Source organism: Denticeps clupeoides, unplaced genomic scaffold (genome assembly GCF_900700375.1).
Source record: "Denticeps clupeoides unplaced genomic scaffold, fDenClu1.1, whole genome shotgun sequence".
NCBI classification, from domain to species: Eukaryota; Metazoa; Chordata; class Actinopteri; order Clupeiformes; family Denticipitidae; genus Denticeps; species Denticeps clupeoides.
Window position 1 is genome coordinate 150,355 of NW_021629691.1, and position 24,902 is coordinate 175,256.

The following is a 24,902-nucleotide window of genomic DNA, read 5'->3' on the forward strand; positions in this document are numbered from 1 at the left end:
CTGTCACTCAGTTTACAGTTAGGTTCGAGGAAATTGCTGATCTTAATCTTGACTGACAAAGCCTTGTAATATTGACATCCTCGAGGAAGATCAGATGAACGATCCCACTCGGCGTCTCCACCTGCTTCCTGTGAGTTGGACGTGCGGCTCAGTGCGCCGCCGACAAGCTTTGACCAAACAAGAACCTCAAAATCCAAAAAGGGTCATTGCCACCATGATCAAATATTCCACATACAGCATCACAATTTCTTTTAATTTGAGGAACTGTTTGGACATCATCAGAAAACCAGATTACTTAAATACAACTGGTTTTATGGTCATTTGGAATATTTTACGTTTCCAGGAAGGTCAATAAAATTCTTAAAATTACACGAAAAAAATTACTTATCACATAATGAAAGCATTAAATCTTGTGTTTTGCAATACATTGGCAAACCTGGCAGCCACATTTTCATTGAAAAATGTCCTGATATTATTTTGGAGGAAAAACAGTCCCATTATAGACATTCATTAATGTTTTAGAGTCAAAGTGACAGAAACGGGCAGTTTCAGGCATACCTTCCAAATAATCGTCTCTAAGACTTGGCCACCCCGAGATTGCACTTTCCCCAGTAATGCATGATCCCTTTGTTTGCCTTTGTTATGGGAGGATTTGCATGTGCGTGAACTTCCTCTTCCAGACAAGTTTTGTACCCGAACTTGCATTTTCACGATCCTACATGATTCCCAAATAAGGTTACTATGTAAATGGGAAAAACAATAATTGCGGCACATGCAGTTTTGCTGAAAATAATTTCTTGAGGGGGGTCACTTGAAAGAGTCAGCAGATTCTTCATGTAATAAGTCAGCTAATATGATCTGCAATGTTGTGGCTCTTTAAAAGGTCAAGTAAGGCATTCCTACACAATCTGGTCAAAGGTTACACAACGCGCTAACTCACGGACAGCGGCTGCCAATTCAAACTACAGATAGCTCTGACTTCACCTTTCCCCTTATTTTCTCGGGTCTAACACATTCATCAACACGATTTACCGCCTGATCCTACATGTTAACAGAAACATAAATTCTTTCTTTTCCTCAAAGCTGGGTAATATTTCAATTAAATATTACATTTATATTTTTATATTATATATTACATATATATTACATTTACATAAATATTACTTATCATTCCTGTATTAAGTGAAAGTGATTGCTTAGCAGCGAAATGTGTCCTTTGCATTTAACCATCACCCTTGGTGAGCAGTGGGCATGAAAGGCGCCCGGGGACCAGCGTGTGGGGATGGTACCTTAATCAAGGGGACCTCAGTGGCCACCACTGCCTTGATGGAATAAGGTGAGTAACCGGACTATTACACATGGTACACACAAAAAGAACCTGACTGTTCCAACTAGTCAAACTGAAAATGTTTTTTTTAAATCAATTGAATATTACAAAATATGATAAATGCCATTTCATCGCAGAAACCCCACCAGGTTTTCAGATTTCGTTTCCGTTAAAGTTTTAAAGGTAGTGGTGGCCTAGCAGGTAAAGAAGTTGAACCATAATCGGAAAGGTGCTGTGAAGCTATTGCAGCTACTAAGCTTGCACCTAAATCAACCATTTCTCAGATCATCAAGGTAGTGGTGACCTAGAGGTTAAGGAAGCGACCCCGTAATCAGAAGGTTGCCGATCTGCCAAGGTGTCACTGAGGTGCCACTGAGCAAAGCACCGTCCCCACACACTGCTCCCCGGGCGCCTTTCATGGCTGCCCACTGCTCACTCAGGGTGATGGGTTACATGCAGAGGACAAATTTCACTGTTTGCACCTTGTGCTGTGCTGCTGTGTATCATATGTGACAATCACTTCACTTAAAAAAAAAAAAAAAAAAACTTCAAGGAGAGTGGTTCAAATGTTGTGAAGAAGGCTTCGGGGGGCCCAAGAAAGTCCAGCAAGCTCCAGGATTCTCTCCTAAAGATCATTCCACTGTGGGATCGGGGTGCCACCAGTGCAGAGCTTGCTCCGGAATGGCAGCAGGCAGGTGTGAGGGCATCTACAAGCACAGTGAGGCCAAGACGCTTGGAGGACGGCCTGGCGTCAAAAAATGGCCGCAAAGAAGCCACATCTCTCAAAGAGAGATATCAAGGACAGACTGATATTCTGCAAACGGACTGCTGAGGACTGGAGTAAATTCATTTTCTCTGATTAAGCCCCTTTCCGATTGTTTGGGCCATCTGGATTGTCCGGAGAAGAAAAGGTGAACGCTACCATCAGTTCTGTCTCGTGCCAACAGTAAAACATCCTGAGACCATTCATGTGTGGAGCTGCTTCTCATCCAAGGGAGTGGGCTCACTCACAATTCTGCCTAGGAACACAGCCATGAATAAAGAATGGTACCAAAACATCCTCCGACAGCAACTTCTCCCTACCATGCAAGAACAGTCTGGTGAAGAACAATGCCTTTTCCAGCATGATCGAGCACCGTGCCATAAGGCTAAAGTGATTGACATTTGACATTTTAGGTCCATGATCAAATCTCAAGAGGTGGGTGGACAAACAAAAACCCACAAATTCCTACAAACTCCAAGCACTGATTATGAAGGAATGGGTCTCCATCGGTCAGGATTTGGCCCAGAAGTTGATTGATGGCATCTTGAAATATTGACTCTTTGCATAAACTTGATGTGATTGTCAATAAAAAACCTTTGAAACATATAAAATGCTTGTAATTACACTTCAGTAAAACAACACAGAAGCAGCAAACTTGAAACGTGAAAACCAGTATTCGTCAAACTGTATATGCCACAACTGTGTGTCCACGTGTCTGTTGTCAAATACAACAGAGAAAGTAATTTATTTAATTTATTTGTTGAAAACCCATTTACATTTACAGCATTTATCAGACACCATTATCTAGAGAGACTTACAATCAGTAGTTACAGGGACAGTCCCCCCCGGAGCAGCTCAGCGTTAAGTGTCTTGCTCAGGGACACAATGGTAGTAAGCGGGGTTTTGAACCTGAGTCTTCTGGTTCACAGGCGAGTGTGTTACCCACTAGGCTACTACCACCCCAAAACACCGCCTGACAGGCAAAAGACAAGATGATACCAGTAAGGCTGGGATTTATAGAGGGACCTGCATGCTTATAAAAAGCGAATAGTGAAAGTGAAGTGATTGTCATTGTGAAACACTGCAGCACAGCACAACGAAATGAGTCCTCTGCATTTAACCATCACCCTTGGTGAGCAGTGGGCAGCCATGACAGGCTCCCGGGGACCAGCGTGTGGGGACGGTGCCCTGCTCAGTGGCACCTCAGTGGCACCTTGGCAGAAAGGGATTCGAACCGGCAACCTTCTGATTACGGGGCCGCTTCCTTAACCCCACATGCCCCCTAATATTGATGTATAAAACGTACATTTTACCAACGTACATTTTATCAATAATAATACTGATGTATTGAACGTACAATACAGGCAAAAAGTTTGGACGCACCTTCTCATTCAATGTGTTTTCTTTATTTTCATGACCATTTACATTGGTAGATTCTCACTGAAGGCATCAAAACTATGAATAAACACATGTGGAGTTAGTTCTTAACAAAAAAAGGTGAATAAGTGAAAAACATGTTTTATATTCTAGTTTCTTTGCTCTGATTACTGCTTTACACACTCTTGCCATTCTCTCGATGAGCTTCAAGAGGGTCGTCACCTGTAATGTTCTCCAACAGTCTTGAAGGAGTTCCCAGAGGTGTTTAGCACTTGTTGGGGTCCAGCTCACCCAAACCATCTGGATTGGGTTCAGGTCCGGTGACTGTGGAGGCCAGGTCTCCACTTTTTGTTAAGTACATAACTCCACATGTGTTCATTCATAGTTTTGATGCCTTCAGTGAGAATCTACCAACGTAAATGGTCATGAAAATAAAGAAAACACATTTTGGCCTGTTCTGTACTTTTTACCAGGGTGTTTATGTGTTCAGCCAGCGGACGTACAGCTGGTTTGAAGAAGAGCTTAAACGGATCGATATTACTTATTAAACCACTTGATTCTGTGTCTGTGTGCCCATGTGCATTTTTCCGGCCGCCTTTTGGCCGTTTCGGCGCCTCGTACTCGGGCGCTTCCGGCGCCCCGGTCCTCACCCCGCCGGTCAATAATCGGTATTTACCCTCCCGGAAGCGGCTCAAGACGGCCCGTTCCAACCGAGCCGGTTCCTGGCGGACCGAAAGCGCCGATCGAAATTTAAGGCCATGTACATGCAACAGCAAAGTCATTTATCACGACTCTTATTACATGGTGTAATGTGGTTTTTAAACCTGCGACATGATGTGACGGGCCGCAGCATCTTACCAGCCCTCACGTCCCACGTCCTTGTGACGCCAACCCGGTGTAACTCGGCCTGTCGGCGACATGGCGACACCTGACCTCCTCCACGGTTCCTCCTCTCCTAAGTCGGGTCCCGCCGCGCGCTTGTCATTTAAGCGGTGTCGGGGACGGCCACGCGCGTCACCCTCCGCGACAGAGCTGACCCCTGGCGGGCGTGGAGGGACGTGGGCCGTCAAACATTAACCCGCCTGCTCAGTGCGGGGAGGTGGGCAGGGTGTCTGATGTGCAGAGAGTGTCACGGGTGTGGGCTACTAGTTAGTGAGCTACTAGTTGTGGCTTAGTTGGGCTGCCTAGTTAGGGTAACGGGCCACCGTTGCACAAATTACCACTATAAACCACATTTTTCAGTACCAGTCTTACGATGCAACCGCTGCTCTGTGTGTTCCCAGTCCGAGACAACGGAATCAGCGCGCAGACCACCGGCAGACTCCTGAAAACTGCTAAACGAACCAGCGGTCACCACCACCGTAACAAACTAAAGCTTCAGGGATCTTCAAATGGACCAGCAGCATAATCATGAACCCGTAAGACACTGGACTAAAAAAACCTACTCTGCTCTGCACTGTCCAGCACCCTCCAAACATGGACAGGTGCTCTTTACTACACTTGGGACTTCTCCACCTCTACAACTGTAGAGACTTGTTCTCTTATTGGACAAATCATCACAAACACCAAGCGCAGGCTCACTCTGTCCTGGAAGGGCGTCCCTCTCTGTACCACTCCTTCCCGAGGTTTCTTCCTTGTGCGCAGAAGTGGTCCAGTGTGGGGGGTGTCAAAAGCCCATTGAGACATACTGTATGTGATTTTGGGGCTATATATAATATAATGTTGTTTGTTGTTGTTGTTGTTACTATAATAGGGACGGACGGACTATAAGAATGGATGTATTATGTGTATACAATGCATTTGACAATTTATCTAGAGTGTGGTATATGTTTTTGTCCCATTAAAGGAGCCGTTATGAGATATTGTCAGACGCAGCACCTATCAGTGTTCTGCAGCTGGCCACCTCACGAAGTTTATACAGATTAGGGGAGTAAAAACGATGGGTTAATGTCTACGTGTGTCTGCACGTTCTTTACATTCTTATCATGATCGCGTTCGAGGCAAAATTCAAGGATGGATGTTTCTAAGGAAGAGGCCAGTTGGGTCAAAAGGTCACGACAAGACTGACAAGTTTAAGTACTAAAGTGATTTCGGCAGAGGTTCCGCACCACCACCTCGCAGGAAGTGGAAACGGCAGCGGCCCGGTGCCCCTCTCTGGGACGGGAAACTGTCTCCTGCGCAGATGTTGACACACTCGTCGCACGGTGTTGTCCATGTGTGCCCTCCTTTTCAAAATGAAATGGGAAATCTCACACACACACACACACACACACACCCTCACAAGGCCTGGAAACAGGTGCCCGGGACTCTATTGTTCCTTCCCTTCACCAACACCCACTGAGAGGTCTTAGCAACCCAGACGTGAGAAGCCATGAGTCACCGGCCTTAGTGCCGGGATAATGGCAGGAAAGAGAGGCTGAAGGCTTTCTCGGGGCAGTGGTGGCCTAGCGGTTAAGGAAGCGGCCCCGTAACCAGACGGTTGCCGGTTCGAATCCCGATCCGCCAAGGTGCTACTGAAGTGCCACTGAGCAAAGCACCGTCCCCACACGCTGCTCCCCGGGCGCCTGTCATGGCTGCCCACTGCTCACCAAGGGCGATGGTTAAAAGCAGAGGACACATTTCGTTGTGTCACCCTGTGCTGTGCTGTGTATCACAATGACAATCACTTTCACTTCAAGAAAGGTCACTTATTTCGAAAATGGAACACAGATGCCTACGTTGGCACCTACTGAACGACCAATAAGGGGGTCAAGACGACACATCAATTAATTTATTTTGTAAAAAATGTTTCTTGTCTTTGTCCAGCAAAAGAGCTCAATATAATTTGAATAACCTTATCATATTAATCAACCTCCAGTCTTTACAGTTTGCATTACTCGGATAGAATAGAAGTCCTTGACCTGCTCGGACCCTTAATAGATAATCATTACACATCTTTCTCGGGTTATAACAGATGTTAAGAAAAGAACACAAAAGCCAAATGAGCATAAGTTTCAACAAGCTCTCTGCAAACAACAGCGGCTCCAGGCCTGACAAATCAGTACATATAAATACGGAAACATTAAAAAAATACGTGTTCGGTAAAAAAAAAAAAAAAAACACTTAGCATTTTCCAATCTACAACATTCTTTGTCCACCAGAAATACTTTCTCTACTTTCAAATCTCCCGTTCACCGTGTTACCAGTTTTGCAAGTCATTCAGCGTTCACAAATCCATCGTGTATTTCACCTATTAGCTCCTTCCACGGCTCCACCACTCACTGCACAAACCATTCGCCATGTCTTCCTTTTCTTTCCTTAAGTTGTCGGCACGACTGCGTGATTCTGAATGTGACCCATCTTGACCATATCGTGCTGGACAATCTGTAATTACACATTTCTTCCGAATTTTTACGTCTTGAAACCACAGTCTGCAGGCTTCCATCATTCCGATTTATCCTTCACCCCTCCTCCAAGGCTTCAGCAGGCCTGCAGCATGGCTGGCTGGTAGGGACCATTGAGGACCTTCAAGAGAGTGTTATTGTCAGCACAACAGTCTACACAGTGTACAGTGTCTTGAACACAAAAGAAATGTATAGACCGCTCCAAAAACTGAGGGGAACACTTGAACAAATCAAACTGTCCGCTCAGGAAGCAACACCGATCGACCCTCAATTTCACATGCAGTCGCGCAAACGGAACAGACAACAGGCGGAAATGAGCGGGAATTAGCAAGACGTCCCGAGTAAAGGCGTGGCCCCCCGCGTATTTAATCCGTGAAAAGATTACCCGCGCCACCTTGTATCGGACCTTGGTGTTGGTGACGGCGCCGTGCTTCTGTCTCAGGTGGAGGCGGAGCTGACTCTTGTGACGGAAGTGAAGGTCACACTTCTCACACTGGCAGGAGGGACGGCGAAATAAAACACAGGCCTCAGTCAAAGAACATGACGAACAAAAGGCACGAACTATATACAGATGCGCACGTGTGTGTGTGTGTGTGTGTGTGCGTGCATGATGTGCACACTCACGCTGTACGGCTTCTCCCCGGTGTGTATGCGCAGGTGGCTCTTGAGCGTCTGCAGGTGGCGGAAGCGGGTTCCGCAGGTGTGGCACGGATACGGCTTCTCCCCGGTGTGGATTAGGACGTGAGCCCGCAGGTGAGCGACCTGTCAATCAAACACACGGCGGTGAGCAACTGAGCGATTTGACCTGTCAGATTAGAGCTAAGCATCCAGCGTCTGCAGCAGGGCTGGGGCGGAATGGCGGTTTATCGCGATATACTTTCCAACATTGAAAGGTTTGATTTTCATCACAACTTTTTCTGAAATTGAAAGACTGGTACCGAAGACACCAGAGATAATCAACAGCTAAGAAACGTACAAACGTCACGTGGTGCTGCATGTGTGACATCTAAAGAACTCGCCTGAGATGAAATGTGTTCTATGTTTTCAAACGAAAGTTATTGTAACTTATAAATCAAAGCCTGCCCGACTCAAATCTGATTGGTTGATTTGCTAAGTAAACCAATCAGGATGCTCTTTGTCCAGTGCTTTGTCTCTCTCATTCCATTGCATACACACGGTACTCTCTCACGTTCACTTTGCAGGCATCAGGGAGCTGCTGTCCATAAATCGGGAGACTCCCGAAACATCCGGGTGACATGGGATGTCCACAAAATACACTAATTTCATCTACTTTTACCGTGGTAGGGTGGTAGTGGTAGGGTGGTAGTAGCCTAGTGGGTAACACACTCGCCTATGAACCAGAAGACCCAGGTCATCTACCATTGTGTCCCGGAGCAAGACACTTAACCCAAAGTTGCTCCGGGGGGGGGGACTGTCCCTGTAACTACTGATTGTAAGTCGCTCTGGATAAGGGCGTCTGGTAAATGCTGTGAATGTAAGTGGACATCGAGCTCGTATAGTTGCCCAGCACTAATCCACCAAGGGGTGTTCTTACAAGACAGGTTAGCATGCAAACTCCAGCAGTTTCATGCGTCTCGTCCATACCTGGACAAACCTGGCTCCACAGGTGTCACAGTGGTACGGCTTCTCCCCCGAGTGGATGCGGGAGTGCGTCTTGAGGTTGGCTGGACGGTTGAACTGGGCTCCACACACGCCGCAGCGGTAGGGCTTCTCTCCTGTGAGAGGCCAGGATCCCTTCTCAGTGGCCATACATCCAAACCGTCTACAATTCCCCAGCATGCATCAGTGCGTACCTGTGAAGCTGGCCTTAGGGGGACCCTGGTTTCCGCTGTAAGAGATTGGCGAGTGGCTGCCCTCTCGTTTGACTGGATGTTTGTTCTGATCTGCAACTTCCGGCTCAGGTGAAGGGTGCTGATAAAGAGATCGACGGGCTACGAGGGAAATAAGAAAATTGAAAATCTCAAGCAATTTCTTTTAGACAATCTACATAGCAATTCCATGTGCAATGTTGGGGGGGGGGGGCTGACCTGGATCTCCTTTTAACAGAAGTGTCCTGGGTTGCAGGATGGGGTCCAGTGAGTGGGCTAGAAACCCTTGGAGTGGCAGGAATGATGGTTTTGGGCGTGACAAGCCGCTCAGAACGACTGGTCCATGTCTGAAAAGTGATGGCGTGATAAATGATATAAGTAAAATCAGTAACCTTTACCCCAACCATCTCTCACCACCCAAGGAAGCATGCTTTGAGGTATGCTAAATCAACCAACTCACCTGTCACCGACCTCCAGGTCCGCCTTTGGCAAATCCTTGTTGGTCATTTTGGGCGTGGCCTCCATGCTGCTCTCAGCGGGGGGAGAGCAGATGCAGTCCTGCTGCCCGTCCCCTGGTCCTTCTTCTTTGATGTTTGAGGCGCAGAGAGGGTTTAGAACAATGTACTTATACTTCTTCCAGTTACAAGCCTTGGGGTCAGGGACAGGCTTACTCTAAAAACAAAAAACGAATGAACCTTCAGTTTGGGCATGTTGGACAGTGGCGGTTCTGAGCAGTTCGCCCATATCCATGTTGGTTACGGTGTACAGGCTTAAGAACATGTACCCTCAGATTGGGGCTGAGGTTGCAGCTGCTGAACTCGACGGGTGAGTTGGGATGGCAGCCAGATTGAGAAGGGCTGTCTGGTGACCGAGTGCCAAATCCAGCGGCGCCCCGCTGATCTCCGGGGACCCTGCGGGAAAAGGTGTAATGTTGGCTATTGGTAACGTAGTTCTAGAAAGTGAAGTGAAAGTGAAATGATTGCACGGCAGCACAGCACACGGTGCACACAGTGAAATTTGTCCTCTGCATTTATCCCATCACCCTTGGTGAGCAGTGGGCAGCCATGACAGGTGCCCGGGGAGCAGTGTGTGGGGACGGTGTTTTGCTCAGTGGCACCTTGGCTGATCGGGATTCGAACCGGCAACCTTCTGATTACGGGGCCGCTTCCTTAACCACCAGGACACCACTGTCCCATCTGATCCTCTTGCTCTTTTCTCACCTCGCCGTGTCCCTGCACTCCTCTGCCTCGGCTGCCGGTGCCGTGGGTGTGCGGCAGCTCATGCTGGAGTTAGACAGCGCTCCACCGGGGGGCGCTCTGAGGACAGCTGAAGGGATGGCAGATAGATCCAAAAGGGGAGGACTGACTGGGATTCTGTCACTACTGGAAACAACGCAAGGCGACATGTCAATCATAACATCTCATATGTTGGTAGTAGCCTAGTGGGTAACACACTCGCCTATGAACCAGAAGACCCAGGTTCAAATCCCACTTACTACCATTGTGTCCCTGAGCAAGACACTTAACCCTAAGTTGCTCCAGGGGGGGACTGTCCCTGTAACTACTGACTGTAAGTCGCTCTGGATAAGGGCGTCGGGTAAATGCTGTAAATCTCATGCATTTAGCTTTTCACAAATTCCAGTCACAGGTTGGACAGTATTTACCAGTCTGTAAATTTGATCAGAATCGACTGCTATAGTCTAGTTTCTCCGCTAGATGTTAAAGGGAATGTTCCCTTGGTGCGGGTGCTCTCTGACCTCTGTGCCACGAAGGCTCGGCAGGTGTTGGCCACGTGCTCCATTTGGAGGTAGGTGGCGGCGGCCAGGACCCCGGGCACCGTTCGGGGGGTGAGGGGCAGGCGCGAGGTGTACATGAAGTCCAGCAGCAGAGACACGCTGGCCGCGTCCAGGCTGTCAGGCAGAGGGAGGGACATGCCGCGCTCACCGCCGGCGCCCAGAACCCGCCGGGAAAACAGGGTGTAGAAGAACTCGCTGAGGGAGGGGAGCGTGAAAATTCAGATGTGCGCAAGGAGAGGCTTGGATTCAGCAATATGATTCCGCAAGGTAGGTGGTAAACACGGTTAGCTGAGGACTGAGCGTGCAGGAAACGTTGAGGTTTCGTATGAAGTTATTCATAATTAGAAAATTATGAAAAATTAGAAAAAAGAGGAAAAGAATTGCAAGATGACTGAACCGAAAGGGGCGGGGAGGAGAAAGAGAGGAGTCTGTGTACTCAAGTCCGACCTGCAGGCGATGAGCACGGCACAGTGGGCCCTCAGCCTGGCAGTCCCCACCAGCAGGGTGGCATCAGTCAAAATGTCCCTGTGCCTCAGCTCGTTCAGGTTGAGCAGCACGTCGTTGGAGTGGCGCGTGAACTCCTTCACGTACCCCTCCACCGCGTCCCCTCCAGCGCCGCGCGTTCCATTCACCCGGTAGCCCTCCGCCACCTGCATTTTACTCATCCTGGTCAAAAGGAAATATTACACACTATTTCACACATATTGGTGAAAAAAAAACTTGCACCATGGTTCATGCATGGATTATATACCTTGTTTAGCCAGACAGCCAGCTCTGTGTACTTGGGGAGACCAGCTCCCTACTCGTACCTGTAGGGTAAGAACGAAAAAACAAAGTCGCATATTAACCTTGAACCCTGGACCTCAAAACCCCAGGAAGAATGCCCATGCACACTGCTGCAACAAATTTGAAGTAGAAACCACATGCAATGGAGTCGAATGGACATTCTTTGGATCATTTGTTCTGGTCGAGTACGATACACGGGTCACAAAAAAATTACAGCGCGCCACTTTGGAATTGCATCTGAGGGTGCCGAGCATCTCAATCCTAGGGGCACACGCGCATGCATGCGTCCGTCCACTCACCCCGACCAGCAGGGACGAGACAAAACTCGTCTTAGCGCTCCCTCGGCAGCCCTCTTGACCGTTCAGGATACCAGCCCAAGCCACAAGTGAGGGGTTCCCTTTGCCGTGGCTCAGTGACAATGGCCAGGGCTGTCGTTGGGCGGGGAGTCTTTATAACGTCGTGCAGGAAGCCCCCCATGCGGCCAGGGGCGGCCATTTCCTCCTTCCGCCAGCGGCCCACGCGCCGACCTGGACGCTTCGCAGGAAAGGTTGCGGCGCAGAGCTCCAGGTATTTTTAGTCGACTACTAGTGTTAGTTTAACCTTAACTGCGCTTCATCTTCAGTGTTTAGGGATCACAGGATCAGCTAGCCTGCATGTCAACCGCCGCTGTCTCCCTGCCCAAACAAGCAACCTCAGGGATAAAAGAGACCGAGGGGAAGTCCGAAGACACTGCAGGAGCTCCACGTCCACAACCCGAGACCTTCTGCTCCCTTGCCCGACTGTTGGCCAGCCAACTGGACTTTGCACGCGACCTAGTAGCCAAAGAAGCCAATGTTTAATTTTGAAGCATTCAAATTCGAATCAGTCCAACCTGCAACAGGAAAAACGAGTGAAGAACGGAGCCTCTTCATCACTGGTGATCAGACCCACCGGAACAGCCCTGGTCCCTCAAGGCATGGACTCCACTAGACCACTGAAGGCGATATCTGGCACTGAGACGTTAGATGCTTGTAAGTTACGAGATGGTGTGTCCATGATTTTGGACGTGTTTACCAGCAGTTTTTGACAACGTCCTGCTGAAAGAGGGCACTGCCATTTCCATGAAGGTCAGCATCAATGTTAAGGCAGATGACACTTATAAAAGTAACATCCACATGAATGGCATGCCCAAAAGCATCATGCTGCCTCCATCTGCTTGCTTTATTTCCACAATTCATCCTGTTGCCATGTGTTCTAGTGGCAGGCACACACCTGGCCATACAGGGGATAAGGACACCTGCTTGGTCCAGTTCTGATGCTCACAGGGCCATTGTAGGTGTGCTTGGCAGTAGACCCTGACAAAAGACAATAACGTTACCCACGTCACCTGATCGTAACATTACAATTCTACAATTCTCAATAAAGTCATGGCAAGACTTCATCCACACAACATGATCATATAGCATCTTCATATAGCAGATTTGTCCTGTGTGCAGTGTACAAATTTCTAAAATACAGTCATGCATGGCCCAAAGCATTTCATATCAGCTTATGTACTGGTGAAAAGCTGTCCTCACCACTATCCATAGAAGGTGCCGGAAGCTTCTGTCCAGCTTCCTGACTCAGGAGGGGTTAACCATCTTATGTGCTTTGTTATGGGCACTCGGGGAAGGAAATGGAGAGTGAAAAAAATGATTTGGGGAGATACCCTTTCACAGCTGAAAAACAACCCCACCGCCGACATGCAGAGCGATGGAGTCGACAGATGTGCAGGAACTTCCCCCCCCGGACTGGCTTCTGAAGGCATCCTGTGACAGGCAGACACACTGAGACAGGGATAAAACGCCCGCGCAGGACATCCGGCACGGTACAACTGGGAAGAGGGAAGAGAATGAGGACCTCGGTTAACCAGGAACCGCTGGAAAAATGACCTCATCTTAAACAATACACGCCAACGCAATGCATGCAGCTCGTTCAACATTTTCAGTAATAACCATAGTAATAAATGAATAAAAGTAATAAAATGCATAAAAGTCTACACATATAATTATGCCACAGCTCAGGGGAGTGAACATTAGTCCATACGGAGATCCCTTAACGCCTCGTGCAAACGAACGGATGCGGCCAAAAATTCCCTCTTCGAATGGACAGCCTCCTGTTTACTAATGAGAGTCGGAAACTCTGGCTTTGCACTGGGGTGTTGAGTGCGTGTGTGAGCCTGTGTGCCTTTATTTGTTTTGGTGGGGGCGAGGGGGGGGGGGGGGGGGGGGGATCAATTGTCTGCAGAAAAAAAAAAGAGAAGAGAAGAAAACAACAGAAAAAAAAAAAAAAAAACATAAGATGGAGATGTAGGTCTAGGCAACTTCCAGGCATTGTGCAAATAACGGAAGCGAAGTGGCGGAGGAGGAAAAGTGAGAACATTACCAAACGGGTTCGCCAATTAGCGGAAGCCATCCAGTCTGCTGAGCCCGGGCTGCAGCGCCGGCCTCGTGCAGAACCTCCCTACATGCTGCAATAACCAAGATGTCTTCTCCTGCTATCTTAATGGGGTTGGAACTGACCTAAAAGGTTAAGTTACGCTCCTGATAAAACTATCATGTGGCTTTATGCATCCGATAAGTCTCCTTTTTTAAATGTGTAATGTAAATATCACGATATATGTATATATGTAAAGTAGGCCTGTTAGAAATCATCGATACAGCAGTATATTGTGATTATATATATATATATATAGTAGCCTAGTGGGTAACACACTCGCCTATGAACCAGAAGACCCAGGTTCAAATCCCACCTACTACCATTGTGTCCCTGAGCAAGACACTTAACCCTGAGTTGCTCCAGGGGGGGACTGTCCCTGTAACTACTGATTGTAAGTCGCTCTGGATAAGGGCGTCTGATAAATGCTGTAAATGTAATGTAAATATATTACAGTGTGATATTGTATCGATACAGGGACATTAAATATAAATATCTTTGTGTACAAATTCAGTTCCGAGTTATGTTGTTTTGGCTGAATTATTAATGTAATTTGATCCACACAGATCGTAGACCGCAACTGTAGACTATCGCAATATGTACAGAATCACAATATATCGTGACATAATCGTATTGTGAGATCCAATACACACCCCTTCTAGTAGCTGTTTATATAATATATATTATATATATATATACACACACACACACACACACAAATACACACACACATATATGTATGTATATATGTAGCTATATAGATATATATAGAGAGAGTATCTGTGTGCTAATGTGCATTATCATGCACCTATAGTATTATTACAAACATTATGATAATAACATTGAACTTATTTGCCGCAGTTTGACTGATTATTATAACCCAGAACGCCACTGAGTCTGAAACAATGACTAGTAAGAGCTGTACAAGTTTCCTGCTCATGCTGAGAGTTTTGCACATATAAGGTAAAACCGTGGGTGATGTCCGCTGGGGGGGGGGGGGGGCTGCGGATTGTTTGTCTCTTTAAGAAGGGGCGGAGGGGGGTGGAAACGTAAAAACACCAATTAAAAGAAAACAAAGTCAAATTGTGAGAAAGAGCTTTGTCTGATACAGGCAGGGGGCGGTCGACCGAGTGGTGCGTGTGCAAGAGGGGAAACGTCCTCGCTGGGGTGCCACCCCCAACCTCCATCAATCGTCCAAATATGGTCACAACTTCACATTTCCCCCCAGTTGCTGGCTGTCACCACCCCACAATGTAAAATGGGTGGGACTGTAGTGGCGTGCGAGACGTACGAAACACTAGACAACAGCATGTTCTGCTGTTTGGGGTCTTTAGGTGGTTTAGAACCTCGTAATCGGGCCGAGAGGGATTCTGAAAGCGGCTGCTGCTAAACGTGGGGCGGGCCAGAGGTGGCACGGGGTATTTCAGGTCACGGGATCCACTTTCATTACAGCCGCACCTCAGAATAGAGTATATTTCGCACGTTTCCAGCTTTCAGCGTTTGAATGCAGACCTACATGTACACGGTGTATGGTCCAAATATTGCATATTATTAATACCGGTTAATATCTCCGTACCGGTGGCATCTAGCAGGTAGCCAGTCTATATATCTGTTCTTTTTTAAAACATCCACTTTCGACAGAACCCACGGCCTCACCCCCCCCCCCCCCCCCAGGTGGTAAGAAGGTTTATTCCAAGTGGAAGGATGCGGCCAGAAATTTACATTTGCATTTACACCATTCATTAGACGCCCTTATCCAGAGCGACTTACAGTCAGTGGTTACAGGGACCTGGAGACACTCGGGGTTAAGTGTCTTGCTCAGGGACACGATGGTAGTAAGAGGGGTGTGAACCTGGGTCCTCTGGTTCACGGGCTACTAGGCCACCAAGCACAGCTTCTAACAAGATACCAGCTGTTACCAGGGTTACCGTTATCTGATTTTTTATTTTTTTTGGGGACAAACGTGTTTAAGAAAAAAAAAACCCAGCAGACGTACAGGACTAAATCTCTCCAGGAACAGAGTGTGTGTGTGTGTGTGTTTTTTTTGTAAGACCAGATGGATGTGCGCCATCTGTCAACCCAACACGGGACAGACGGCGCGGCGGCGCGACGTCACGCGTTTGGAATGTCGTGACGTGTCGCTGGGCCCGTGACGACAGAAAAAAAAAAAAAAAAAAAACGAAATGAAAGTTAAGATTTTAAAGCGAGCGTCGATACGCGCGATTTGACGCACGTGTCGTCATGTCGCGACACCCGCGTCGTTCGCCGGCGGCGTTCTGAGCAACAGGTACGAGCCTGAGTGGATTTTTCACTCCAAACCAGAACCAGAAACGAAGGGAGCGAGCGGCGTGACGGGATTTCGCGGCGAAACGCGTGCTTTTCCACACGCAGCCCGGCGCGGCGTGGCGTGACGCGGCGTGGCGCAGACGAGCCTGAAGACCGGGAGGCTGTGGATTTATGGGAAGGTTTTTGGGGTTTTTTTTTTTGTAAAGAGGTAGGCTACGGAAACCGGTCGCCGTTCCATTGTTCCGCGTTCCATTGTTCGGCTGTTCTGGTTTATATTTTCCACGCAGGAGCGGCGGCGGCTTCTCGTGGGTCGCGAAGTTTTTTTGGTCCGCTGAGCCGGCGACGCCTGTGTCGCGTCCTCGCAACTTCGCGCCGCTGCTCTCCGGCCCACCAGACCGCGGGTTTGGGTACCGCGTCGGCCGGATTCGGGCGCTGTGTCGTGGGAAGTGGGTGCCTCGGAATTCCTGGAAGATCCCTGCAGACGTTCCCATAAAAAAAAAAAAAAAAAAACCGGACCGAAATACCGACACGAACAGAACAGGAATCTCGTATTAATACAAATGATCGACTCGTCGGCGTGTACAAGCCGTGACGAAATCAATAACTCGACGTTGACGTGTGACATGACGTCACCGCACGATGCTGCAGAACGAGTATAAATCTATCAGTAAATATCAGCAAGTGAGTTGGGACATGCAAGCAGTGCCAGAACCGATATGTCACGACGTGCAGCGTGTAAGGGGACGAGGGGAATGTCAGAAAGTGTCCCCCCCCACCCCACCCCAGAAATGTAGTGTCACCGGAGTATAATTTATTGGGGGTGTCGGAAGACCTCGATACAGCAACACATGGCGACGTTGCATCGTTCTGGTTTTAAAAATTATGCTTTTTTTTTTTGCCAGAATCATTAGTGTAATATGAAGTGATTGTCACTTGTGATACACAGCAGCACAGCACATGGTGCACGCAGTGAAATTTGTGAAATATATGTATTTGTCCTCCACATCCTTGGTGAGCAGTGGGCAGCCATGACCGCCGCCCGGGGAGCAGCGTGTGGGGACATTGGCGGATCGGGATTCGAACCGGCATCCTTCTGATTACGGGCCCACCACTGCCCCTGAACATCGGGAACAATATAGTCAGGTCGCGTTCGCCGAAGACTCCGCATCAAATCCCCGACGCACGAGCGGCGTTCTGGTTTTAAAAATAGCCCGTGTGTGTGTGTCGTGTTGTGTCCTGACCTCAGCATTCCGAGCGGCTCTGCGGTCCCGCTGCAGCCTGTCTGCAGTGATCTTGGGCAGCAGTAGGTTAGTTCTCCGTGGTCGGGTGTCATTGCCCTCGGTTCTCATTGTAAGATGAGAACCGGATCTGTCATTACACAACATTTCCCATCATTTTCTGCGCTTGTTTTCTGCTCATTTTGAAGCCCCAGAAACAATGGCCATTGTACCAGGGCTTAGTGGACCAGGCAGGGGTCTCGCACCTGTGGGGCCATTGGATTTCGCCCAGCGGCCGAGACGGACTCCCTTTTCCTGCTTTGAAACTTATGAGGCAATTCTTAAACGTGGTCACTGCAGGTTGCCATAGGAAACCAAAAGAGGAGGCATCTTCCAGGTTTCCATGGTTACCTGGTAAATAAACACATGCGTATACCCCATCACTGTTTCCTGCGGGGGAAAAAATTGTAGTATTTTGCTCTGCAATAAAAAAATAAAAAATGGCGATGGTGTCCCATGAACAAGTAGGAGTGAGATCACCAGCTATTTTGTGACCAAGGTCTGCCAGAGGTGACCACAAAACATGCATCCTCACATCTCTGTTCCTCAGAGTTCCGTTATGTCCGGCCCGACGTGGTTGCCTCCGAGGACCCTGGGTAGCCCCGAAAGAACTGCGCCGGCAATGTCGCACACTGGACCGTCCTACTACAGACCCCCGAAAATGGTCCCCGCTGACCAGAGGCCAAAATATGGCATGTATGAGCAAAATGGAGGACCAGGGGGAGGCGGGGGGATGCCGACCCGCTATCTTGCCACTGGACCCACTGGTAAGATCATGGAAGTACTGGCTGTCACGGTTTTCTTCCACGTATATGTGATATGATCTATAATATTTCTTATATCTTAGCGTCCTTGTGTTGGAAATGTACTCTGATTTCATGAAATGCGGTAATAATTAAACCACGATTAACCACGGAGCTGTTAACCATTCTTCTTATTATAAGACCAGGCCAGACACACGAACTAGAGAAACAGCTGAGGTCATGTTCGAGTATTTGAGGCTGGGAAATACACTTCTGAGTGAGTGTGTGTACGTGTGTGCTTCCAGGTGCAACCATGCAACACCCTGAGGCACCGGGGCCCGCCGCGTTTCAGTCCGGCGAACACTACTACCCCCCGACCCAGGAACGGTTGGCCTGGAACTCTCCCATGGGGCTCTACGACCATCAGGTGGGCTGCAGAGGTCCAGACCTTTTTAGAGGAATGTCTACTGCGTCTGACAGGCTGTCAATTAAATGATAAAATATAACATCATTGAGCAGAATTTTGTCTAATTTGTTAATGGGGAATTTTGCCTGTCTGCGCTTTAATATATGTGCTTAATGACACTTTTTTTTTTTTTTTTTTTTCCTCCCTGGTGATTTTAGGGTCGAGGTCCAGAGAAGCATCACTCCAACATCGATGCGGAAATCGACTCCCTGACGTGCATGCTGGCAGATCTGGACAGCCATTCTCACAGTTCTGCTGCACAGGTGATTCTCACACGTACACAATGCATCTATAGATACTTACATAAGTATGTTTTACATTTCGCCAGCTTTCGATCAGGTTTACGATGGGCCAGTCAGCCCCGTAAGGGTGGTAGTAGCCTAGTGGGTAACACACTCGCCTATGAACCAGAAGACCCGGGTTCGAATCCCACTTATTACCATTGTGTCCCTGAGCAAGACACTCAACCCTGAGTTGCTCCGGGGGGGGACTGTCCATGAAACTACTGATTGTAAGTCGCTCTGGATAAGGGCGTCTGATAAATGCTATAAATGTAAATGTAAGTGAGCAGTTACCCAAGAATATTTCATTTAGTCTGTTGGTTTGGTCTCCACATGTCTCCTGTCTTTTGATATGGAACTGTGTTCTTTGTTCTTATTCGCAGTTCTATGACAACGTGCCTTACAACAAGCACCCATCGGGGGACCGCTACAAACCCGCAGCCTCCTCACAGGGGGTTCTGTCCCAGGGCCGGCCATCTATGGGCTACCCCCCTCACCCCCAGAATCAATACCATGCGTCCCCTCCGTACAACCCTCAGCCCGATTATTCCTACCAGTCCGCCGCCCCGCACAAGCCCTACCCTCAGCCGGTGCCGGCGTCCTACACCACTGCCTCCACTCCGACTGGGCCGCGGTTCAGCGTCCAGGTCAAAACCGCACAGCCCGTCACCACGTACTCCCAGACGGGCCGGCAAGCGGAGCAGGCGTACACCCCGCCCGCCCCGCGCCAGCTGGCGTCCCGCCCCTCCCCGCCGGATCGCCCGCCCTACCCGGACCACCCCGCCGCACAGGCCTGGTACCCGCTGCCCCCGTCCTCCCAGGAGCCACACCCAGGAGATCCCGGGTACTCAACGGGCGCGGCCGTCGGGCCACCCGCGCCCCGGCCCAGCCAGGGACCTCCCCCAGGCAAGAAGGGTTTAGAGGCCGCAGGGGTTCAGAGTGCTGCCTACCAGCCCGGCAAGGTGAGTCCTCATTCTGGTCCAGGGGTCCCGGAGGACACCGGTTCCGGTTCAGCACCCCTGACTCAACCTCTGCACTCATGCAACTCAGGAGTTGAGTTCCACCAAGTTAGGCGTTGGTCAGGCGTGCTAAATGAAGGTGAACGAGGTTCTAGACGGAGCTAAACTCCTGATGAATCCATTCACGTCCTCACCTCTCTGTTAGAATGGCGGTCAAAGCTGGAACCTTCACTGGTCTCACGATGCGATTCGATCGCCCCACTTACCGATGCATCCCATCGATCTTTCCACATCACTAACCGTGACGTTTTCACAAGTGTCAGTGAGAGGAGAATTTAGGCCTCGTTCGCACGGACGTCTGAACCAGGCGTATTTCTGCCGTTCGTGGCGTCGGGTGAACGCAACCGTTTTTCTGCTCATTGGAGCAAATCACGGCCGACTGTGCATTCGGATGAAGCCAAATAAAACGTTTTTTTTTCCTACTCAGTCGCTACCGGCGCTACTTTTTAACCAAAAAATGTTATGCCGCTACCAGAAAATGACCAAGCAAGGTCACTGCGATTTAACCGATTATGTTCTGCGCCGCATGAGGTTCATTTCAACACCCCTAGACGAAGCAACCTTTGAACGGGCACTCCTCCTCCTTGTCGAACTCTAGGCATCGATGCCAAGGCCAGAGGAGGAACTGGACCGGCTCACAAAGAAGCTGGTCTACGATATGAACCACCCGCCTGCCGAGGAGTACTTTGGTAAGCGGCGGCGCCATTCGCCTTTGTTCAAGCAGGCTCTCTTTTGCATCCTAAAACCGGCAAGCCGCAGGACTACAACATCGGGATCTAATTGGCCGTTTACTGATTTACATCTACGATTGCTGGAATGGCAAGTGGTTAAGTAATAAGGATAGTTAGGGTGACTGCTAGTTTGAGCCGTGAGCGGTGCCGAGGATGCCGGATTTAACGGAAGGACATGGATTTGAGTTCTCGCTGGGCGCTGTGCTGACTGGTCTGTGTCTTCTAGTCCACACGCCGCTCCCCGGGCGCCTGTCATGGCTGCCCACTGCTCACTATGGTGATTGTTAAATGCAGAGGACACATTTCGTTGTGTCACTGCGCGCTGTGCTGCAGTTTTTCACGATGACAGTCACGTTCACTGAGGCATTCAGCGTGGCACGGACCAAAATTCTAATTTTACTTGTCACGTATGATATGCAGTGAAATGCTTTTGCGACTGCTATAGACCACAGCATTGCAAGTGCCGCAAGTATTCAGGTGAAATCTTCGAGTCCTATCGTCCACTGAAGAGCGGAGCGTCCAGCTATCGCTGGACGTTGAGCCCTTGCGTTGTGACTCGCTGCAGAATGGGGAAGAGATTGAGTGCAGCAGCGATTATAAGTGGATTTATAGAGATTTAAATCAACTATAGACCCTTTCTTCAGTTTGTTAACCGGAGAAAATGAGGTATAAAATAGTGATAAAATGTATTATTTGGTGGTAAAACATTTACATTTACGGCATTTATGAGACGCCCTTATCCAGAGCGAATCAGTAGTTACAGGGACAGTCCCCCTGTAACTTAGGGTTAAGTGTCTTGCTCAGGGACACAATGGTAGTAGGTGGGATTTGAACCCGGGTCTTCTGGTTCATAGGCGGGTGTGTTACCCACTAGGCTACTACCGCCCTGACCGTTACTTGATGAAAGAACTCGACTGTCACCATTTTCTGACAGGCCGCTGTGCGCGCTGTGGCGACAACGTGCTGGGCGACGGCAGCGGCTGCGTTGCCATGGAGCAGGTGTTCCACGTGGAATGTTTCACCTGCATCACCTGCCACGCCCGCTTGCGCGGCCAGCCGTTCTACGCCCTGGACAAGAAGAGCTACTGTGAAAGTTGCTACATAGTGAGTGTTACTGGCTGTACGTTAATGCTGGGTAGCATGTTTAGAATTTAGCAGCCAAAGAAAACCGAAGAAGAGTCAGCTCGGTCCCTGATGTCTCCCTGGAGTGTAAAGTTTATCATCAAAAGAGTCTGTAGTGACAATTTTGACATTTAACTTTTACTGAAACTAAAAATTATAACAAATCACTGCCTTACATTTACAGCATTTACCAGACGCCCTTATCCAGAGCGACTTACAGTCAGTAGTTACAGGGACAGTCCCCCCCTGGAGCAACTTAAGGTTAAGTGTCTTGCTCAGGGACACAATGGTAGTAAGTGGGGTTTGAACCCGGGTCTTCTGGTTCATAGGCAAGGCTACTACCACCCTTATTTACTGTGTATGTGTATATAAATGTATATATATATCATCAAATATTGATTTGTATGTGGGTCACATCAGATCCTAACATGCTAAGAAGTTCTATGTAATAGTTCATTTACTTTCATCTTGGGGGGGGGGGGAATACAACAGAAACATTTTTCTACTCTCCCTCGTCTCTGCAGAGCACATTAGAGCGCTGCTCCAAGTGCTCCAATCCCATCCTGGACCGGATTCTGCGGGCGATGGGGAAGGCCTACCACCCCCGCTGCTTTTCCTGCGTGGTGTGCGGCTGTTGCCTGGACGGAGTCCCCTTTACCGTGGACGCCACGTCGCAGATCCACTGCATCGAGGACTTCCACAGGTCTGCAACGAGTCTGCTTCCTGGCCAAAGCGTTAAGCTAATGCAGAGCCAGGGGTGTCCAACCCGCAAGATCCCTCTGTATTATAAGGCCCGGCGATATGAGGCGCTGATGACACACAAACTACAGATCCCATAATGCAGTGCTTTAGTTGCCTTGCCAAGCGTGAGCTTTTCACCGCAGCTGAATCTGTCACCAAAGCGCCTTTAGAACTCATTTTGTCAGCAAAGTGCACCGTGCATTATGGGAACTTGTTATCAGCACATCACCGGGCCATAATAGAGTTATAAGAAGCGATCTCGTGGGCCTCGAGTTGGACACGTGTGTGCTATGCCATTTGCTTGACACGTTAGGTAGGTTGAGTTCATTATACAAGGCTGAGGCGAACCAGCATTTTCACGATGGAATGTCACTTCCTGTCTTACAGGAAGTTCGCTCCACGCTGCTCTGTTTGTGGCCAGGCCATCATGCCGGAGCCTGGCCAGGAGGAGACTGTGAGGATAGTGGCACTGGACCGGAGCTTCCACGTCAACTGTTACACATGTGAAGTAAGAAAATACTCTTTGTCCCTTATACAACACCCCTTTTTTTTTATTTACTGTCATTTGTGCATCTGTTTGCATACATCAGATAGTCCAAACGTAATAAATTGGTATGCCTGAAATCAAAATAATGTTTTGGGGTTTTTTTTTCGGCAGGAATGTGGCCTGCTGCTGTCTTCCGAGGGAGAGGGGCGGGGCTGCTACCCGCTCGACGGCCACATCCTGTGCAAGAGCTGCAGCGCTCGTCGCATCCAGGACCTCTCTGCCAAAATCTCGACGGACTGCTGACCTGCCCCGGACCGATCCGCCCGCGTCCCCCTCCAGCACTGTCCCACTGAACGTCCAAAGCTGTGGAATCAGGGTGTGTGTGTGCGCGCGTGTGTGAGAGAGAGAGAGAGAGAGATTTATTTTGATTAAAAGAACTACCAGCATTTCACTCGTTCTGCTGCGTCTTTGTCGGCAGATGCAGCGAGGTTTAACGGTTGGGAATTAAGGTTAATCCCCACGTTTTTCCCGTCCTGTTCGTTTATCTGAGCGCTAAGCCCCCCTCTTTTTTTTTTTTTATTTTCCCAGCTGTTGTATTGTAACCCTGTTCTGCCGGCAGCAGGGGTCAGTCCAACCCTCCTCCGTGGGTCTTCTTTTCTTTACAAGTTCACGTTCAGATTGCGGCTATTTATTGGTTTTTATTTTTACCTCTTTGATTTTCCATACATGACTTATGCACAGATATGCTGTGTGCTGACACCACTAGATGCATTCAGGGTTATGGGCAATGTTCTGTAAAACTGACCCCAACCATAAAGAATACATAACATAATCTCAAGATGTAAACAGTGTAAACAACAAAATTGACGTCTTAATGTTTCTTTTTCATTAGGGGGTATTTTCATATTTCTAGCCCTTATAAAACAAACTGAATCATGGTGGAGTGGATGGTGAAGTGAAGTGAATGAAAAAGACTGATGGCAATAATTGCAAATATTTTGAAGATGTTTCACCCAAACCTTGCATATGGTCTGGTTTTAGCGCACATCCATGTCTGCTTATCGTTACAAATGAAGATGACGGTGAAATGAAGTGAAGCCGGACGGACTGCTGCATCGCAGATGTTTACTACATCCGCTGCTTGTGTGTGTGTGTGTTCTTCCCTTTTTTTCGTTAAAGCTTGATGTGTGTTTCTCTGGTTTGGGTAGAAATTACTCGCACTAACCACTATCCGCAGCGTGAACTGAAACATTTGGAAATTGATTGATGGCTTCTGAATGCAGATGTCAATTATACAGATACTAAGGCGGTTAATATCAACACTAGTTCACAGGCATTTTAGCCTTTATACACCTTTACAGACTTCTCTGAACTGCGGTTGTGCAAAAACAAGCGTATGAATTGGCTTAAAGTTGCACACATTTATTTATTATCACTTCATTTGAATGCCTTCGTTTCCTTTAATTTTGGTAACTAATCCTATAATTCTTTTTTTTTTACTTTTTCCATTTAAGTAGTCAGTCGTCAGTTTTGCAGTACTGATTTCCTGGTCATTTGTATTTTTCTGTAGCAGGTTGTGTTTGTATGACAGAGAGGAGAGTGTGTGTGTGTCTGTGTGTGTGTGTGTGTCAGTGAGAGAGAGAGAGAGACATTGCCTTTCTGTTTTGTAGTACGTCCCCTGCGTAAATCCATCCGAATAAAATATTGTCATATTTTTGCCTTAATTGCTTTTATTACTTAAGTACATTTTTTTGGTCTAGTAGTGGTTTTCTATTTCTGGTGGTAACAAATCCTTGTACCTTAATACACATTTATATTTTATTTTTAATTACTGTGATGACCACAACTGTTGTACAATACATTTAATTCAGCACAAGAAACTCATGTCTGTACACTATAAAGCATGTTGCATTTTTTTTTATAAAGTGAGCCTTGAAAATATATAAATACCTAAAATAAATGAATAATAGCCTATGCACTTTGGTGGCTAACAGGAGGTAAATGTTTTCCAGAAGAAGTTCCGGCAGCCGGCCTT

At 48.2% G+C, this 24,902-nt stretch overlaps 2 protein-coding genes and 1 long non-coding RNA gene across 8 annotated transcripts; 1 reads left to right on the plus strand and 2 right to left on the minus strand.

Moving 5' to 3' along the window:
- Positions 1 to 6,846: 6,846 nt before the first annotated feature.
- On the minus strand, positions 6,847 to 11,656 carry LOC114771716 (B-cell lymphoma 6 protein-like). 4 transcript variants are annotated; one of them, XM_028965036.1, is made up of 13 exons: positions 11,560 to 11,656; positions 11,226 to 11,283; positions 10,922 to 11,140; positions 10,436 to 10,669; positions 9,900 to 10,061; positions 9,464 to 9,590; positions 9,140 to 9,351; positions 8,899 to 9,026; positions 8,665 to 8,802; positions 8,456 to 8,586; positions 7,475 to 7,612; positions 7,257 to 7,343; positions 6,847 to 6,971 (listed from the first exon to the last, which is right to left on the minus strand). In XM_028965036.1, the coding sequence occupies exons 3-13, from the start codon at positions 11,137 to 11,139 to the stop codon at positions 6,927 to 6,929; spliced, it is 1,620 nt and encodes a 539-aa protein (XP_028820869.1). In that variant the 5' UTR covers position 11,140; positions 11,226 to 11,283; positions 11,560 to 11,656; the 3' UTR covers positions 6,847 to 6,926. The 4 variants fall into 4 exon arrangements, with proteins under 4 accessions (XP_028820869.1, XP_028820866.1, XP_028820870.1 ...); XM_028965033.1 differs by having other exon boundaries at positions 6,848 to 6,971; positions 7,236 to 7,343; XM_028965034.1 differs by having other exon boundaries at positions 6,863 to 6,971; positions 7,245 to 7,343.
- Positions 11,657 to 12,203: 547 nt separating this feature from the next.
- LOC114771723 (uncharacterized) lies at positions 12,204 to 13,456 on the minus strand. Its single transcript, XR_003743869.1, has 3 exons — positions 12,817 to 13,456; positions 12,512 to 12,594; positions 12,204 to 12,333 (listed from the first exon to the last, which is right to left on the minus strand). It is a non-coding gene; the product is annotated as an uncharacterized LOC114771723 (long non-coding RNA).
- Positions 13,457 to 15,876: 2,420 nt separating this feature from the next.
- Positions 15,877 to 23,178, plus strand: LOC114771710 (thyroid receptor-interacting protein 6-like). Of its 3 annotated transcripts, none has more exons than XM_028965025.1 (10): positions 15,877 to 16,001; positions 17,828 to 18,044; positions 18,326 to 18,447; positions 18,645 to 18,749; positions 19,151 to 19,729; positions 20,385 to 20,475; positions 21,452 to 21,621; positions 22,164 to 22,342; positions 22,768 to 22,888; positions 23,039 to 23,178. In XM_028965025.1, exons 2-10 carry the CDS (start codon positions 17,837 to 17,839, stop codon positions 23,168 to 23,170), a joined length of 1,707 nt encoding a protein of 568 aa, XP_028820858.1. In that variant the 5' UTR covers positions 15,877 to 16,001; positions 17,828 to 17,836; the 3' UTR covers positions 23,171 to 23,178. The 3 variants fall into 3 exon arrangements, with proteins under 3 accessions (XP_028820858.1, XP_028820856.1, XP_028820857.1); XM_028965024.1 differs by lacking the exon at positions 15,877 to 16,001 and adding an exon at positions 17,246 to 17,307 and having other exon boundaries at positions 17,427 to 18,044; XM_028965023.1 differs by lacking the exon at positions 15,877 to 16,001 and having other exon boundaries at positions 17,064 to 18,044.
- Positions 23,179 to 24,902: the final 1,724 nt, after the last annotated feature.

Excerpts from the sequence above, each read along its gene's own strand:
- LOC114771716 (XM_028965033.1), bottom strand. The coding sequence starts at position 11,139 with ATGAGTAAAATGCAGGTGGCGGAGGGCTACCGGGTGAATGGAACGCGC. Across the intron at positions 8,803-8,898 it reads TCTGTTAAAAGGAGATCCAG|CCCGTCGATCTCTTTATCAG; the intron begins GTCAGCCCCCCC and ends TTTCCCTCGTAG. Across the intron at positions 8,587-8,664 it reads CCCTAAGGCCAGCTTCACAG|GAGAGAAGCCCTACCGCTGC; the intron begins GTACGCACTGAT and ends GGCCTCTCACAG.
- LOC114771710 (XM_028965023.1), top strand. The coding sequence starts at position 17,801 with ATGCATCCTCACATCTCTGTTCCTCAGAGTTCCGTTATGTCCGGCCCG. Across the intron at positions 18,750-19,150 it reads CTCACAGTTCTGCTGCACAG|TTCTATGACAACGTGCCTTA; the intron begins GTGATTCTCACA and ends TCTTATTCGCAG. Across the intron at positions 22,889-23,038 it reads TCAACTGTTACACATGTGAA|GAATGTGGCCTGCTGCTGTC; the intron begins GTAAGAAAATAC and ends TTTTTTCGGCAG.